Source organism: Pteropus medius, unplaced genomic scaffold (assembly GCF_902729225.1).
Source record: "Pteropus medius unplaced genomic scaffold, Ma_sr-lr_union100, whole genome shotgun sequence".
Lineage (NCBI taxonomy): Eukaryota > Metazoa > Chordata > Mammalia > Chiroptera > Pteropodidae > Pteropus > Pteropus medius.
In genome coordinates this window covers 13,899,025-13,913,857 of record NW_024346062.1, presented here as the reverse complement: position 1 = coordinate 13,913,857, position 14,833 = coordinate 13,899,025, and the positions used below count along the sequence as shown (strand labels likewise).

Below are 14,833 nucleotides of genomic sequence, written 5' to 3'. Positions count from 1 at the left end.
ACTCACTAATTTCAAAGTTGGGGAGAAACGACAAAGAAGGGTGTCCTCCCCAATTCTGTCTGCTCAACAGCACTAAACTCAGTTCTGAAAAGCTCTCCAGTGACTCCACCTACTGCATCCTCCCTGGCACAAACGAATCTCCAAAAGCTTCCGCAGCCGTCGGAGGACAAAGTCCTTATTTGGTGGCCACACATTTGGGGGTGAGGGTTCTCTTCTCCCAGGACCAACAGCTCAGGAAAAGACTCTTCCCTACTCTCCACTATTATCTTCCAAAGGGTAGGTCTCCAACTCCAGGTAACCATACTAGGCAACTTGGAGACCCAATAAGCAGAAGATCCACCAAGCCAGCCTGGCCAATCGCGGCTGGCGAGCCAAGAAGATTAGATGTGACGTAAGATGTGATTAAGTGGGCGCGTCACCTCGACGTCAGCCTCTCACCTCTCGGACGTCCCGTCCCGTCCCGAGAGCAAAACTCCGGCGACTTTGGGCTCCGCCCCCGAGAGAGTGGATGGCGGCCAATGAGGGCGGTCCTGAGGGGAAACGGGGCCAATGAAACGAGCTCGGGGCGGGGCGCGGGGCGAGAGGGTGGGGCGGGTGGCGGCCGTGGCAGCCCAAGGTCTGGCTGCGCGCAGTATATGACAGTACGTCAGCAGCGGGATGGCCGTAGCTGTGGCGGCGGCTGCAGAAGCCCGAGCAGCCGCGGCCGCAGTGGAGGCTAGAGCCCGAGCGGCGTCGGCGGCGGCACCCCGGGGAGTTTAAGATGGCGGCAGGGGGGGCGGCGGGCCTGCGGGAAGAGCAGCGCTATGGGCTGTCGTGCGGACGCCTGGGGCAGGACAACATCACCGTACTGCATGTGAAGCTCACCGAGACGGCGATCCGAGCGCTTGAGACCTACCAGAGCCACAAGGTGAGTGGGCTGGCCGGCCGACCAGCCGGGCTCGGGGAGGGAGAGGGCGCCCCTCGCCGCCCCGCCGCACCTCCTCCTGTCCCTGGCACCCAGCACGGGGCTGGCGGAGTCGTGGCTCGCAGCCGCTGCGGTCAGCGCCCGAGGCGGCAGGGCTAGGCAGGGCCGGGCAGGGTCGCTGACGACGCCGTCCGGGGCCAGCCGGGCGCTGAGGCGTTGGGAGGCGGGCGGGCGGGCGGCCCCTGGCGGCGGGGCCGGGGCAACCGCAGTCCTACATTGGGACTTTCCGACGGCGCCGTGGGTTTCCTGGCTTATTCTGTCCCAATAAGCGAGAGAAGTACCAGGGAGACAAGAGAGATGAGTGAGATAACCACGCTGCCCACGGCGGGGGATGGGGGAGGTGGGCGGTATACAGCGTACCGGTAACGAACCCCGAAGGACTCGCGGGCACAGGCTGTTCGCATTTTGGAGGTAACACATAAACACCGTGGACGCCGCAGACACGGGGACATAAGCGTATGCAGACGAGACACACCTTGTACTTGTAGGGACTTAGGGACATGGGCGCTTCGTGTATGGTGGGGCACTTTGTGTACTCGCAGAGATGGGGATACAGGCGTTCTGCGTTTTTTAGTGGGACACACCTTGTACTCGCAGAGACTTAGGGACATGGGCGCTTAGTGTATGGCGGGGCGCTCCGTGTACTCGCAGAAATAGGAACACGGGCACTCCGCATATGGGGGGCACACCGGGTATTTTCAAAGGCTGGACACAGACGCTCGGCGTACGAGCAGGGAGGGGAGGACACCTTGCGCTCCCAGGGATCGGGAACACAGGCGCCTCGCGCTCCCGGAGATGAACCAGCATCACACCGAGTTCTCCCGAAAGCAAAACATCGGTTACTGGGGAGAGAGATTCACGGAGGGTCCTCGTACTCGAAAGACGCCGCGTCTCGGACGGACCCACAGATGTAGAGACTGGGAGCGAGGGTGGGAGGAGGATATACTGCCTCCCAGGCAGAGACTTCGGTCTCTTCCCCTGCACCACATTCCGGAGAGACCCGTGGACGCACAGCTCTAGAACAGCGAAGGCTCATATAGACGAACATACGCCGCAATTGGAGTATGAAGCCAGGAACGCGTTCTCGTGTTGAAAAAATATGAGGGGGTGGGGCACAGAGAAGGGACACCGCAACCGGGGTGCCTGGAGAAGCTGTTTATGGACATGCAGTAATGTGTGTGGATGAGGGAGACCGGAGTGGACACATTGCATAAGGGAAGGGATATACCATATGAGGAGGGGTAACATTTTCTCTAAGAGGAGAGACAGTTGGAAGGAGATATAACCCACAGAGCATCCTGACAGATAACCCAGATCATACCAAGGAAACTCGCTCCAATTAACTGATTTCATAAAAAAGGCACAGAGGACCAGAGGGACACCCAGATGCAGATATTCAGATAAAAGTGGAAATTTAACATCTGTTGAGCTCCCACTAGCGCCAGGCACTTTAAATGCATAGAAGGAAGACAGTTGGAGGCAGAGCCACTGGAGAAGTGTGAACCCTGGTTCACTAGGAGTTAATGAACTTGGGCTGAGGGGAACTTTTTTGGAGAGGCCCCCTACTAAACATGCACATGGGAAGGCACACAATTATGTACAGCTTGGGAAATATATGATTCACGTGATAGTGTATGTGTAAATGTCAGGAGAGACTCGTAGAGGTGAGCATGCTCTCAAGGGGATACTCAGAACTAGTGGACACATGGATGTACACTTCAGGGCACTTGTGTTACCCACCAGAGAAGCATATGAGAAACACTCAGACTTGGGATGAGAAAGAGGAGTGAATACACAGGGAGAAAGATACTTTCCTACACACCATGAAATCTCAGGGGAAAAGAGCCTCATATATGGCTGGAAGGTCAGTGAACACCCAGCAATAGAAATGCAACGAGATACAAGAAATACAAAACTGCGTGTGTCAGTAGCTACTCCCAAACAGGTGCACCTGCAGGGAGGAGATCAGCACCAGCATGGAGTGGGAGGGCCCATCTGGGGGAAGCCAGATAGGCAGGCAGAGGGATAAAGGCAGACACTATAGTGAAACTCAGCCCTGCAAGATGGAGAGATAAGCTTGCTTGTTCTGAGGGGAGGATGTGGGAAGGAATGACAGTGGGAAGAAGGTAGGTCAGAGGATGTAAAAAGAAAAACAGAGGGTGGAGAGGAAGAAGCCAGCAAGAAGCTGCCAACCTCCAGTCAGAAACAGACCCGAGGAGCAGAGAAAGACTGACAGAGGGTGGAGAAAGGCATCTCTGGGTACAGTAGGTCAACCAGCCACCTTGGGAGAACAACAGGCAAACTGTACAGTTGATTACAGAAAGACCGATAGACGCTGTACAGTTGACAGAGGGAAGCGATGGTATCCAGGGAGAGTGAGGTGACAGAGAGGCCCCAGTGCTCACTGATCTGTATGACCACTGGGGCCCCAGGAAGGGAGTGCCGTTTGTTTTCCTACCTTCATTTCTGCTTTTTACACCTTAGTGTTTATATGCTTGGCATTGATTGGAGTGTTTTAACTCCAAAAGTCCCCACATTTATATACTACTGTCTTCTAGGAAACAGTAGATAAAAATTCTTTCCCATCTCATCTCTTGAATCTTAATTTTTTTTTAATAATCAAAGGTACCAAAGTCAATGGGTTTGCTCTTGACTACTTCTCTTGCCTATTAATATCATTACTATCTTTTCCATCTCTGTGCATACAAATTAATGGGTCTGGTCGATCTGTACACAGGCAAAGAAGGGAAAGGGAGATGACTTCCAAGTCCCTCTACCTTTCTGATTGTGGAGCCAGGTAGATTGAGTTGGTCCTAGGATTCCTTTTCTCCTGAAAAGCTGGTGGTAGAAGCAGTGGTGTGCAAAGAGAGGGGGAAAAAATAAGCTGATTTGGTGTTTGCAAATCACTGCCTTAGATGCTGCCTTGTTTCTGACTTAACCAGCTTCTGTCCCCAGGCCTCACTGTCACTGGAGCCACAGAAACACTTGTTAATGGGTTTGGAAAAGCAATAGCTGGGCTGAGAATTTAACCCCAGATGGTTGAAAAATAGGAAGAGACTGGAGAAAAAGAAATGAGAGACCCTGTTGGAACTCACTGCAGGATCCTCTGGCGTGTTCAGATAAGCCTCCCACAAATGTGTCCTAAGTGCCCCTGGTCAGACCAGGGCTCCCCCATTTGCACAGTAAGAGTTGCCAGCAGTAGGCATCGGCTCGAGCTTTTATCATCCAGTAGGATACTTATTTGGTATTTTACACCTTCCACCCTTATCAGAAGTAGAGCTTGTGACTTTAAATTGTAGTTGCTGTTTGGAAATATGTTGCTATGTGTTGGCTAATTGGGAAGAAGTGCCTGGTGGTCAAGCCTGTCATCTATGGGGGAAAAAATGACTTAATTTCTCACATACAACTGCTCTCACTATTCTGTGCTTAGATAGGAAGGTGCTTAATGCTTGAAAAGTGGCCTCCAAGTGGCTTTGATTTGTCCGGAGCTATAACTATTACTCCTCCTCTTATGATTTTTCTAAGAGCCAGAAATTTCAATAGGTTAATTTCTTAAATTAAGTATCAGAGTTATTTTTAACTGGATTATTTTGTCCATTGGACTTTATCTTCTAAATTAATCCACTTGACTAAAGGCTTCAATGAGGTAAATTCAGGAATTTTAGGAAACTAAATTCTGCAAAATACAGAAATTATTTAGATACAGTTGAACAAGTACGTGAAATTATTAAGGTTCATGAAAACAGAATCTTTAATTGGAAACAAACCAGACAAACCTAATTGACCTTCATTATTCAAGTTTTCTATTTTTAGAGAAGAAACGAAGAATGCTAACTTGGGAACTTTTCTAAACAGGGACTAGGGTGGGGGAGAGAGACATTGCGAATGCAGGAATGGGAGTTACAATTGGAGTAAATATCTACTAAAAGTTGTTTTTCCACTTAGTTTGAATACGGAAATAGTTTCAAGTCGATTGAATGTTTTAAAAATGTTAACTGGAATGTTATTTTCATAATTTGCAGAATAATTTTAGACATACTAATGTAGATATTTAGGATATATTACAAATCCACTTTTTTTTTACTGTAGATTGATTATTTTGAATGAAAGGACAAGTTAAATAAAATCACAAATTACAACTTTATCATCATTCTAAATTGATGTCTATGATTGTGTCTCTACAAGCTCTACATATTTTAAATGAACATATATTACTGTAATCATATTTCTTCCAAATGTATCCTAAAACTATGTTTAAAATTAAGACCCAAAATTCCAAAATATATCTTAGCTAATATCAGTAATATAGCTGGCTTTATTTTGATATTTGAATAACTCATTTGTAATAACAACAATCGAAATATTGTTTTTAGATTCTGTTTTTGCTGATCCTGTCAATTTATTTATTTTTTAACATTTACTCAAAGTTTCAAAAGTGGTGGCTCAAATAATACTATTTTTACCCAACTATTATGTAAAAAGTCTTGCATAGATGCATTTGAGGGCGAAGACTGGGCCATTCATCCTCTGTGTCTCAGGATCAGAAAGCAGATACCTTTGAAAAGGATTCTGTTAACACAGTCTCTTATTCACTCATTATTGGCTTAATAGAAGCCAATAATAATAATAATAATAATAATTAACCAAGACACCTTGGTTAGTGTCTTCTAAGAAAATAATAGTGTTTTGAAAGTTTGTGCAAATATACTTACATTTAATTTTGTATGAGGAATTTCGTTTCTCTCAGTATTACCAGATACTATTATTTCTAATCAAAGCATATAGTCTTATTTAAACCTCCAAAGTTATTGTCCTTCACAGTAGTTCCCTTTAATATGTTACTTAATCTTTTAAAATACTCATCTCAAAGGTCATAGAATAGGTGATTTCCTTTCCTTACCCTTTCATTCTGTCTGGAGAACTTTTCAGAATTTGATTACTCGTGGTTTAAGATACAGAAGATACAGAAAAGACTCATACCTTGTCCTTATCTCTTACTTTTTCTGCCTGCCCTCAAACAATTGTGTGTGTGTTCAATAATCTACCTTATAAATAACTACAGAAGACCTTGTTCTCCTGAAGGGACCACTCAAGCATCCAGACCTGCCAGCACAAAGCTGCCACTGCCAGTGGACATGTTTATTAAGTAAAACAATGAGGTTTGCATTAGCACATTCCTTTTATTGTACTTTTTAAATGTAGCCAGGTTTAATTTAAATATGTTAATATTACTGACTTTTCACTTACACATATCTTCAGGCTGAACTTGATCTTAAAATGCTCTTAATCAAGTAAAGTCAAGTTTGTACCCCATGTTGCAGTGTGTTTGAAAAGTTTATTCAAATGATCAAGTGCTCAGCGCAAAGGAGGGTGCTCCTCCCAGTGAAAAGCAGAAGCCAGATTGCCTAAAATGATAGACGGGGAATCTTGGCACCAGAATTGGGTGGAGAAAGAAAGAACATATGTGAAAGACTGGAACATGTTCAAGAAAAGATTTTAAAAGGAAAGGGGCGTAGAATTCTTGGAATGATTTACAGGAAAGCTTACCGGAGGACAATCAACAGATCCAAGCCTTTCCTTTTGCTCCATTTAAACTTGTAAAAAAAATGAGAATTTCATCTAAACCAATGCTGGGTCATTTTAACAATTCATGGTGACCACAGAGTGGTTCAGAAGCCTTGGCACCATAGTTCAGCACACTTATTTGCCAGGTTGGGCTAAATGTATTTGGAGTATTTGAGAAGATGTTCCTAAAATGTGCTATTATGGGCATTTCTGCATTTAGGATGAGCTAAGTTTTAGAATAAAGAAAACATTCATGCATGTGTATAATGCCATATTTGACTCCTGCATACCTCAGCTCCATACGACATTTCCCATGACTTAAGCAAAAATCTAGATAAAAAGGTCAGGAGTAGAGTACAGTAAATCAATGGCCATGTCTTCATAGCCAAATTGAAGCTGAGAAACATAACATAATTCAGGTCTGATTTACCAGGAAGAATTGCTCTGTCCTTTTCTTTCCCTCCCTCCCTCCCTCCCTTCCAGTTCATTTGCCTATCTGTAATTTCTGTTGTGGGAATATGGCTCTTAAAAGCCATGTTAAATCTTTAGGAAGAACTAGTTTAAGGGCCACCATTAATACTTTGCCAGCAAAGGCTAAACCTAGTATTTCCATGGCTGGCAGTATAATATAGGTTATAAGAAGAGAGAATCTTGTTAATTAGGCTGTATACTCCTCAAAGATTTATGAATCTAATTAGCACCTCAAATTGGACTCTATAGTCAGAGCATTTGGCTACTAGTTTCATAGTACGAGATTGTTAGGCAAATGCTGTAAGTTTCTTTTCTTATTGGGGATCCTATATCTAATTGGCCTGAAAAACATCCTGGGGTCCTAAAGGATTTTAGCAGGCAGCGACTGGATAAGGGACCACTTTCCAGCAGAAGGAATGCCACAGTGGAGTAAAGGACAGCAGTAGAAAAGCTAGGGCAGGCCCTGAGAATTGTAAAGAAGGTCCCTGTTCCACTTAATCTGTAGTGCAAGGGAAAAATATAGTTGGATTTAAGAGAGTAAAGGTGGATAGGAGCAGGTTGCATTTTATTTTAGTCCATCAGTTCTGGGGAGACACTGGGTAGAAGTTTAAGGTGATTTGCTTTTGGATTATTCTGGCTTTGCTGTATACTCTTAACATGCTTGGATATAAATCTGGAAAGAAGTAGACAAATTATGAAAAAGTATGTGGTTCAGGCTAGAGATGATTTGAGGATGCTTATGGGAGGCATTAGAGATGAATAAAGTCTATAGAATTTAACAAGTTTTAAAGGAATAGGATTGAATCAAGATTTCTAGCCATCGGCACTAAGAATATCCTTAGTAGAAAAAGGGAAATCAGAAGCAGTTGGAAGAGTGAGGTAGGGGTGGGAGAGATAAAGATGATGAATACCATTTTAGTGAACATTCACTCTGTCTTGTCTGTAATCACTTAGTTTTCATAAGATGTTTTATATTTGAGAATTATATTTAGGGGTCTGAGGCTAGACTAAAACAAAGCTATATTGCTTACATGTCTCATACAAAGTCTTTTACATTTGGATGGAAATTTGGGAATTTGATATTGAGGGAAGTTGAAATTATTAGGTAGAAGAAATTTTGGTTTTGAGCAGAGATTTTTAAAGTTTTGTATTTTATGGACATCCTTTATTCAATAATCCCTATAAATTGCACTTAAGACCATCATAGAACACAGATAATATGAAAATCGAATTTGATTTTAATGTGAAAACGAGACCTGTGGTTTCTGTCCCTGATGATTATTGAAATGTTAAGTAACTCTTACTGTGCCTGGATGAATTTCAAGCATCATTTTGATATGATTTCTAAAAAGGCCCTGAAAGGGTCGATTTTTTTCACTTCTTCCAGACTACTTCCATTTCTGTTTTAGTGTTTTGATTTTCCTCTTTCTTTTTTGTTTGACAGTTTCATTGTGAAAAGCAAAACAAAAAATTATGAGTACATAATGCTTTTGTCATATATATACATTATCATGGACTAGTTATGAGTGCTTGGTTCATGATCCATGAGATAACCTTGGCTAGAAGACTATTTCACTGACCACTGTGAGCTGATTCAGGGTGGAGCCAGGCTTGAACTTTCTAATAAGATTCACTGAAATACTTTAGGATCTAAATATGCTTACCTAGAAACTTGTGTTAGCAAATTTTAAAATAGCATTTACTTTAAGTATTGCTTTTGATTTCCAGTATTGGAAACCATTGATGCCTCAGAGAACCAATATGTATTTTTATTACATGTCCATGTAATAAAAACTCAGCTGAGTATCTTAAAATGTTTTTTTTCTGTAATAAAAGATTAAGATAAGGTAGAAGTCAGAATTAAAAGTATTAAATATTCATTTAGTAAACATTTATTAATCTTCGGACATGTGCTAAGCATAGAACTATACACTGGAGATAGGAAGCTGAATAAGTCATAGACAGTCCCTGCTGTCAAGAAAGTGCAAACATATGGAAAAGCAATAAAGTCTTTATTCAAGGGGGACATATAAAAGAAAATGATTATATTTGAGGATCTGAGAAGCATTGTCTGCCTCTTCACCTCCAACCCTCTGTTCAGGACACTCCAATTGGGTTGTCTCCATGACACTCCTGAAGTTGCACCTGACTAGGTTTCTTGTTACCAAGTCCAGTGGTCATCTTTCTGTTCCTCTCTTATATGACCTCAGCAGTATTCCATTCTGTTGATCATGTCTTCCTGTAAAAACAGCTTTCCTGATTTTCCTCCTGCCTCCCTGCCAATTTTTTCTCAGTCTCTCCTGCTCATTATCATTAGTCTCTGCTTGACTGGCCTCTGAATGCTAGAGATCCCAGCTCTCTTCTCTTTTTCTGTTCACTCTCCCTAAGTGAGCTTATCTAGTCCTATCAACTTAAAGGCCATCTATATGTTACTGACTTCCAAATATTTATCTCCAGCTCTGACCTTCCTCCAACTCCAGGCATTTATTTCCAACACCTCATCTCCTCATCAAAGTTTAATAGGTATCTCAAACTTAACAGATCCAAACACAATTCTTGATTTCACTCCTTAAGACTAAATCTTCCTGAGTGTTTCCCATTTTAGTAAGTGGCAGTACTCTTCACCAATTGCCTAGTAATTGACTAGTAATTTTTGATTTTTCACAAGTCTTATCAATCTTCAAACATCTGAAATCTAACCCCATCAGTCACCACTGCTCCAGTCTCAGCCACCATCTTCTCTTGAGGACCACTGTGATGGACTTCCAGCTAGCCTTCAACCTTCCACTCTCCTGCCATAATTGATTCTTCACCCAGCAGCTAGAGTGATCTTTTTCAAATATTAAGTGTGATGATGTCATTTTCTGGTTTCAAGTTTTCTAATGGCTCCTTTTGTAAAAGTGTTTTGGGTGCTTTACTGCATTGATTTCTAGTATTTTAAAAATAACCTCCATCTTTCAGTCCTAGTTTATTTTACTGCTTCTCCTTACACTTCTGCTCTAGAGATTGATCCCAAGTAATAAATCTTCATTTACGTTTATAGTCATTTGACATGTAAAGCTTATTATACAATTAAAAAGCTCACATTAAGTTCTCTCTTGGAAAAAAATGAATGGGATATTGTGCTTAAAGCATTGTTGGTTAGAAGGCTGGTTCACAGTAACTATTTAGCTGTTTAGTTTAGATTTTTGCCTTCCATGTTCCTTTAAGAGCTATTCGAAATGATAAGATTTAAGACAATAATAACAATAATGTTTTTAAAATTTTGGCCTGAATCAAATAGCTGCAGTTTGCCATAAACTATCTTTCAAAACAAGGATTGTGTTAACTAGATTGGGTTTTTGACTTCTCATTGGATTGTGTTAAATAGGTTAGGTTTTTGACCTCTTCTCACTGTTTTACTCTTTTCTATGCTATAATGGCTAGAAAGGAATTATTCTTTGTTCCATATGCTCTTTCATCTGGTTCTTCCAAATCTTCAGAGAAGGAATTTTTCCTAAGGGCAAGGTTGCATTGACTCACAAAGCAAAATACTAAATTTTGTGGAGCTTAATGACTTTCATTTTTTGTCATCTAAAAGATTGGGTACAAAGAAGGAGATACCGTTAAAAGGCAGCTTTAGATTATCTCTAAATTTCACATTCATACTGTCATTCCAAACATATACCAAATATAAGAGCTTGAGTATATTCGATTTCTTCAGGATCAACAGTCTGATTTCCTGTGCTATTTCCTGCTTTAGCTCCAATTTTCTTTCTTCCTCTTCTCTCTCTGCCTAGGTTATTTTTGTGTTATAGTGATTAAAATACAATTATTAGATAATCTTGGTTTCTCTATCAGGAGATGTTTTAAAGAACAGAATAATAAAATGACTTTTTAATTTAAAGTGCCATAACCACAAGTTATTAAAATGGTATAGTACCTCTTTTAGGAAGAAAGACCAATTATATACAGCTTTATCCTTGGGAAAATCATAAAAACTTCTTAATATTTACTTGCACAAGTGAAAACAAATTCAAGTGCCAGATATTTTCCTTAAACTATAATACAAAACCAAAAAAAAGTGATCCCTCCAAAATTTCTCAGTTTTTGTCAGTTCTTAATTCTCTAGCTTTCGGATATTTCACACTTTATATAAATATTGGGAGGGGGGCAGGAGAGGCTAGTTATATAACTTGGTGGGTAGGAACACAGTTCTTAAAGCAAGACAGACCAGGATTTGAGTCCCAGGTCACTTTTTAGCTATGAAACATTAGGTAATTCATAGGATTACCTCAGAAGTGGAAATAATAGTATCTGCCCCACAACGGTGTTCTGAGCATCCCCACAGGTGGTAGTAAAAATGATTATAGTGCCTGTTGCATTTTAAGCACTCAATAAATAGTGACTAGGTAGCTATAATTGTTTCTTAAAACAATCCTACCTATAGCAGTCACCTGACCCATCACCATTTATACAAACTTTTTTGGTTTGGGTGAAGTTCCAAAATTATATTCGACTTTGGAATTGTTTGACACTATATCATAATTTATAACAGATAAATATCAGGTATTTAATAAAGCTTGTTGGTTGATTTTGAATAATTCAAGAATTCTTTAATTAGTACTTCAAGAATAATTCAAGAGTTAACTTTGAGTTAAGTCAGAATTTCATGACGGCTTCAGAAGAGAAGCAGAAAGTGTGTTTTAAGTACATCTCTAACCTTAGAGAATAAAGTTAGAAAAATCTCTGTAATTTACTTCTTAAAGAAAGCATTCTTTTCTAGTTCCAGAATGCTGTTTATATTTGTTTATGCACAAAAACGGTGTGGTTGATAGAGTAAAAGTAACCATAGATATAATTTGTTTACATAAGTAAACAACATGTAAATAATCGAGGTGGTTATAACAACTTTTATAGGATAAATAACTTTCTTTTATTCAAATCCAAAGAAACCTGAGCCTTGTTCCTTGTCTCCCACCCTAAAAGAATCATGTCAGAAATTTACTCAGTAAAATTAAGATTATGTAGTAAATTATATATTACTTTTATACTCCTGATCTATTGCAAAGAATAGTTCCTGGAAATAATGTACATAGATTTCTTTGGTCATGGAGCAAATTTTGTTGCAGTAGAATTAGCTCGTAATGGCAGATGTCAAGAGTATAAGCAGACCTTTGATCATTTTAGTATCGTCTACACTTTTATTCTATGTTTAAGAATGCCCTACATTTCCTAAGAGATATAGAGAGTTAATTCAAGGACCTCTAAAAACAGTGAAAGGACTAAGATTTTCACAGAGCCTTTTGACTGCAAAACATAACCTTTATCAGGTTATTGAAGCATTTGTAAAAATGAGTTTCCCTAGTCAGTCCAGTCTGCATTGTTTCTTGGCTGGATGAACCCTAGAGTTACTTGATTTTTTAAAAAGCTGCTTGGTGCAAATATTTAATTAAAGCAGAAAATCAAAAGTTGAAACCCTATTGAAACTCATTTGAATGAGAATGTACTTAGTAAATTAAACATTATTTTAAAACATGCCCTATCGTATTTGCCAGCTATAATTCCATTATCTTTTAAAATTATATTGCATTTAAAAAGTATACAATGCATTCAGGTCATGTTTATGCAGTTAAACTTACACTTAAAAACATTTAGATGAAAAACTAACATGTTCGAGACATTTGCTTATAATGCATAATAAATGGTATAGAGTTTTAGCTGTCTCCTGTTACATTAAGACATTCAATAACTATAGCCTAGTAATATCTTATCTAAAATTGGGATTAAAATCAATAAAGCATTTAAGGTTTTAGTATTGTTCTTTTCTAGGTTGTCAGATATCTTAAAAGAATTTTTCAGTAAGTGATCTTAGTTGTTTAGATAAGCACCCACAACTATTCCATAGATGAGGGTTTTATTATTTTTAAATGAAAAATGCTAACATAAGTATTTATATGTTTCTTTGTTATATATATGGTCCTTAAAGTAAAATAAAGAAATAACTTATTTTTAAATCAGAAACTGAACTATGGAAATTGTAATGATTTTCCTTGGAAATAAAATGCCAGAAGAACTGAATGAGCATTTAAGTGCTTTTAAATGTTCAGCACTGCTACAGAGACAAGAGAAGGAAAGAGTTCTATATTTAAGATTCAGAAGGCTGGATTTGAGGTCTAACTCTGCTAACCACTAGCTTGATGATCCTGAACAACACACTTTACCTGCTGGAGATTTATCTCCCTTTGAAATGGGGGGATGAGGATGTCTTCCTACCAACCAGGACTGGTTTTAGGAGGCTTACTTGAGACAGTGGATATAAAAATGCTCTGTGCATTATGAAGCTGTGTAAACAAAAAATTATCATTTATTTTGAGAAATTGAGCAATACAGATAGAACTGTAAGCATTTAGGAGGTTAGGATTTAAATTTAAGTGATGAGGCAAAAAAAAAACTGGATAAAGTCAAAATTACTCTTAAAAGTTTCTAAATTGATGCAAAACATAGTTGTACTGTTTTGTCTATGCAACCCTGAATAGTAATCTGTAAAGTATAGAATGTGTATAGTATATACTGCATATATAAAGAGAACATGGCTAAATAATTTTATAATACTTTTTTTTTTTTAGCTGAGCATAACATGGATAAATACTTATAAGTTAAATATGCATCAGACTTCTCTGTATCATAGTGACTAGGAGTAAGACAACCTTTGAAAAAATACACCCATAATGTAATAGAACCGTAGACCCAAGCATCTGGAAAAACAGCTAACAGGAGTTAACTCAAAGTGAGTATAGTTCATAATTAGCTAAATGGTGGCAGCCATTTCTTGTTTGGCCTGAAAACGGTTTAACTTTTTAAAATTTGAGTTCTTTCTAGGTTGAGCATTCATTCTCTTGGTGCTCACCCTTGCCTATTGCTTTATACTCTGGTGTCTTTCACATTTACATGCCTTGGATCCTTAAAAACATTGAATCTTTGGTTCCTGATTTATCCAAAGGAAGGCCTAGCCAAGGAAATTAATCTTAAACCTGAATGTCAAATAAGCAATTAGCATGGATTGGCAAGATGTGTTTGGGAAGGTATGCCAAGTTGAAGGAACAGAAAGGAGGTAGAAATAGAGAGGAGAATGTTTCTAAAACAAAGTTGACATGGTTGAGCCACAGTTAGGAGGAAGTGGAAGATGAAATTGGTTGGTCCTGTAGATGGAGGGTCTGTTTTCTATGTGAAGGAGTATGCTTTATTTTGATGGAACTCACTGTAGGCTGTGTAATATGAGTGTTGTCTGATAGAGCTTCTGCTAGCTATTTGAATGATGAGCCAAGCCATATTTGGAAGGAGTTGAAGGAAAGGATTGGCCTTTAGGTGCTTACTGATAGGGGCCTGAAATAGGCCAAGAGCTTTCAAAGTAGAGAGTAAGAGCTTAATTTGAAAGAGACTGGGGCTGACTGGCCAGAGATGGTGATTGGGAGCCTTGGAGCCACCTTTGCTTCGTTTTTCTTTGATGCCTGATATTCAGGCTTTCAGCACATTTTATTATTCTTCCTCGAATGTTTGCTTGTTCCACCAATTCCCGTTTGCTCCAAATGAAGTCACACTAATATTTAGGCCTTTATCACCAGAGTATTTCTAAATAAAGCATCCCCTAGAGCTGATCTCTAATCCTTTTCCCTAGCCTCAATCCATGCCTCTCCATCTTTCTTACACTTGACTGAAAGAGCTGCTTTCTCAGAAATACTTCTTTGAGCAATTCACTTTTTTATTACAAAAATTAGAAGAGACTCCAGTTTATCAAGGTCAAAGGCAAGAGTTAAAGGCCCTCCCTGAGGGCTTCCCCTGGGCTTGTACTAG

General features: G+C 39.9%; 1 protein-coding gene across 1 annotated transcript in view; it reads left to right on the top strand.

Annotated features, from left to right (window-relative positions):
- Positions 1-408: 408 nt before the first annotated feature.
- Positions 409-14,833, top strand: part of ELL2 (elongation factor for RNA polymerase II 2) — a 65,569-nt gene continuing 51,144 nt past the window's right edge. The window contains exon 1 of the mRNA XM_039875147.1: positions 409-907. Within this exon, the coding sequence (XP_039731081.1) occupies positions 761-907 (147 nt within the window). The 5' untranslated portion in view covers positions 409-760. The remainder of the gene's footprint in view (positions 908-14,833) is intronic.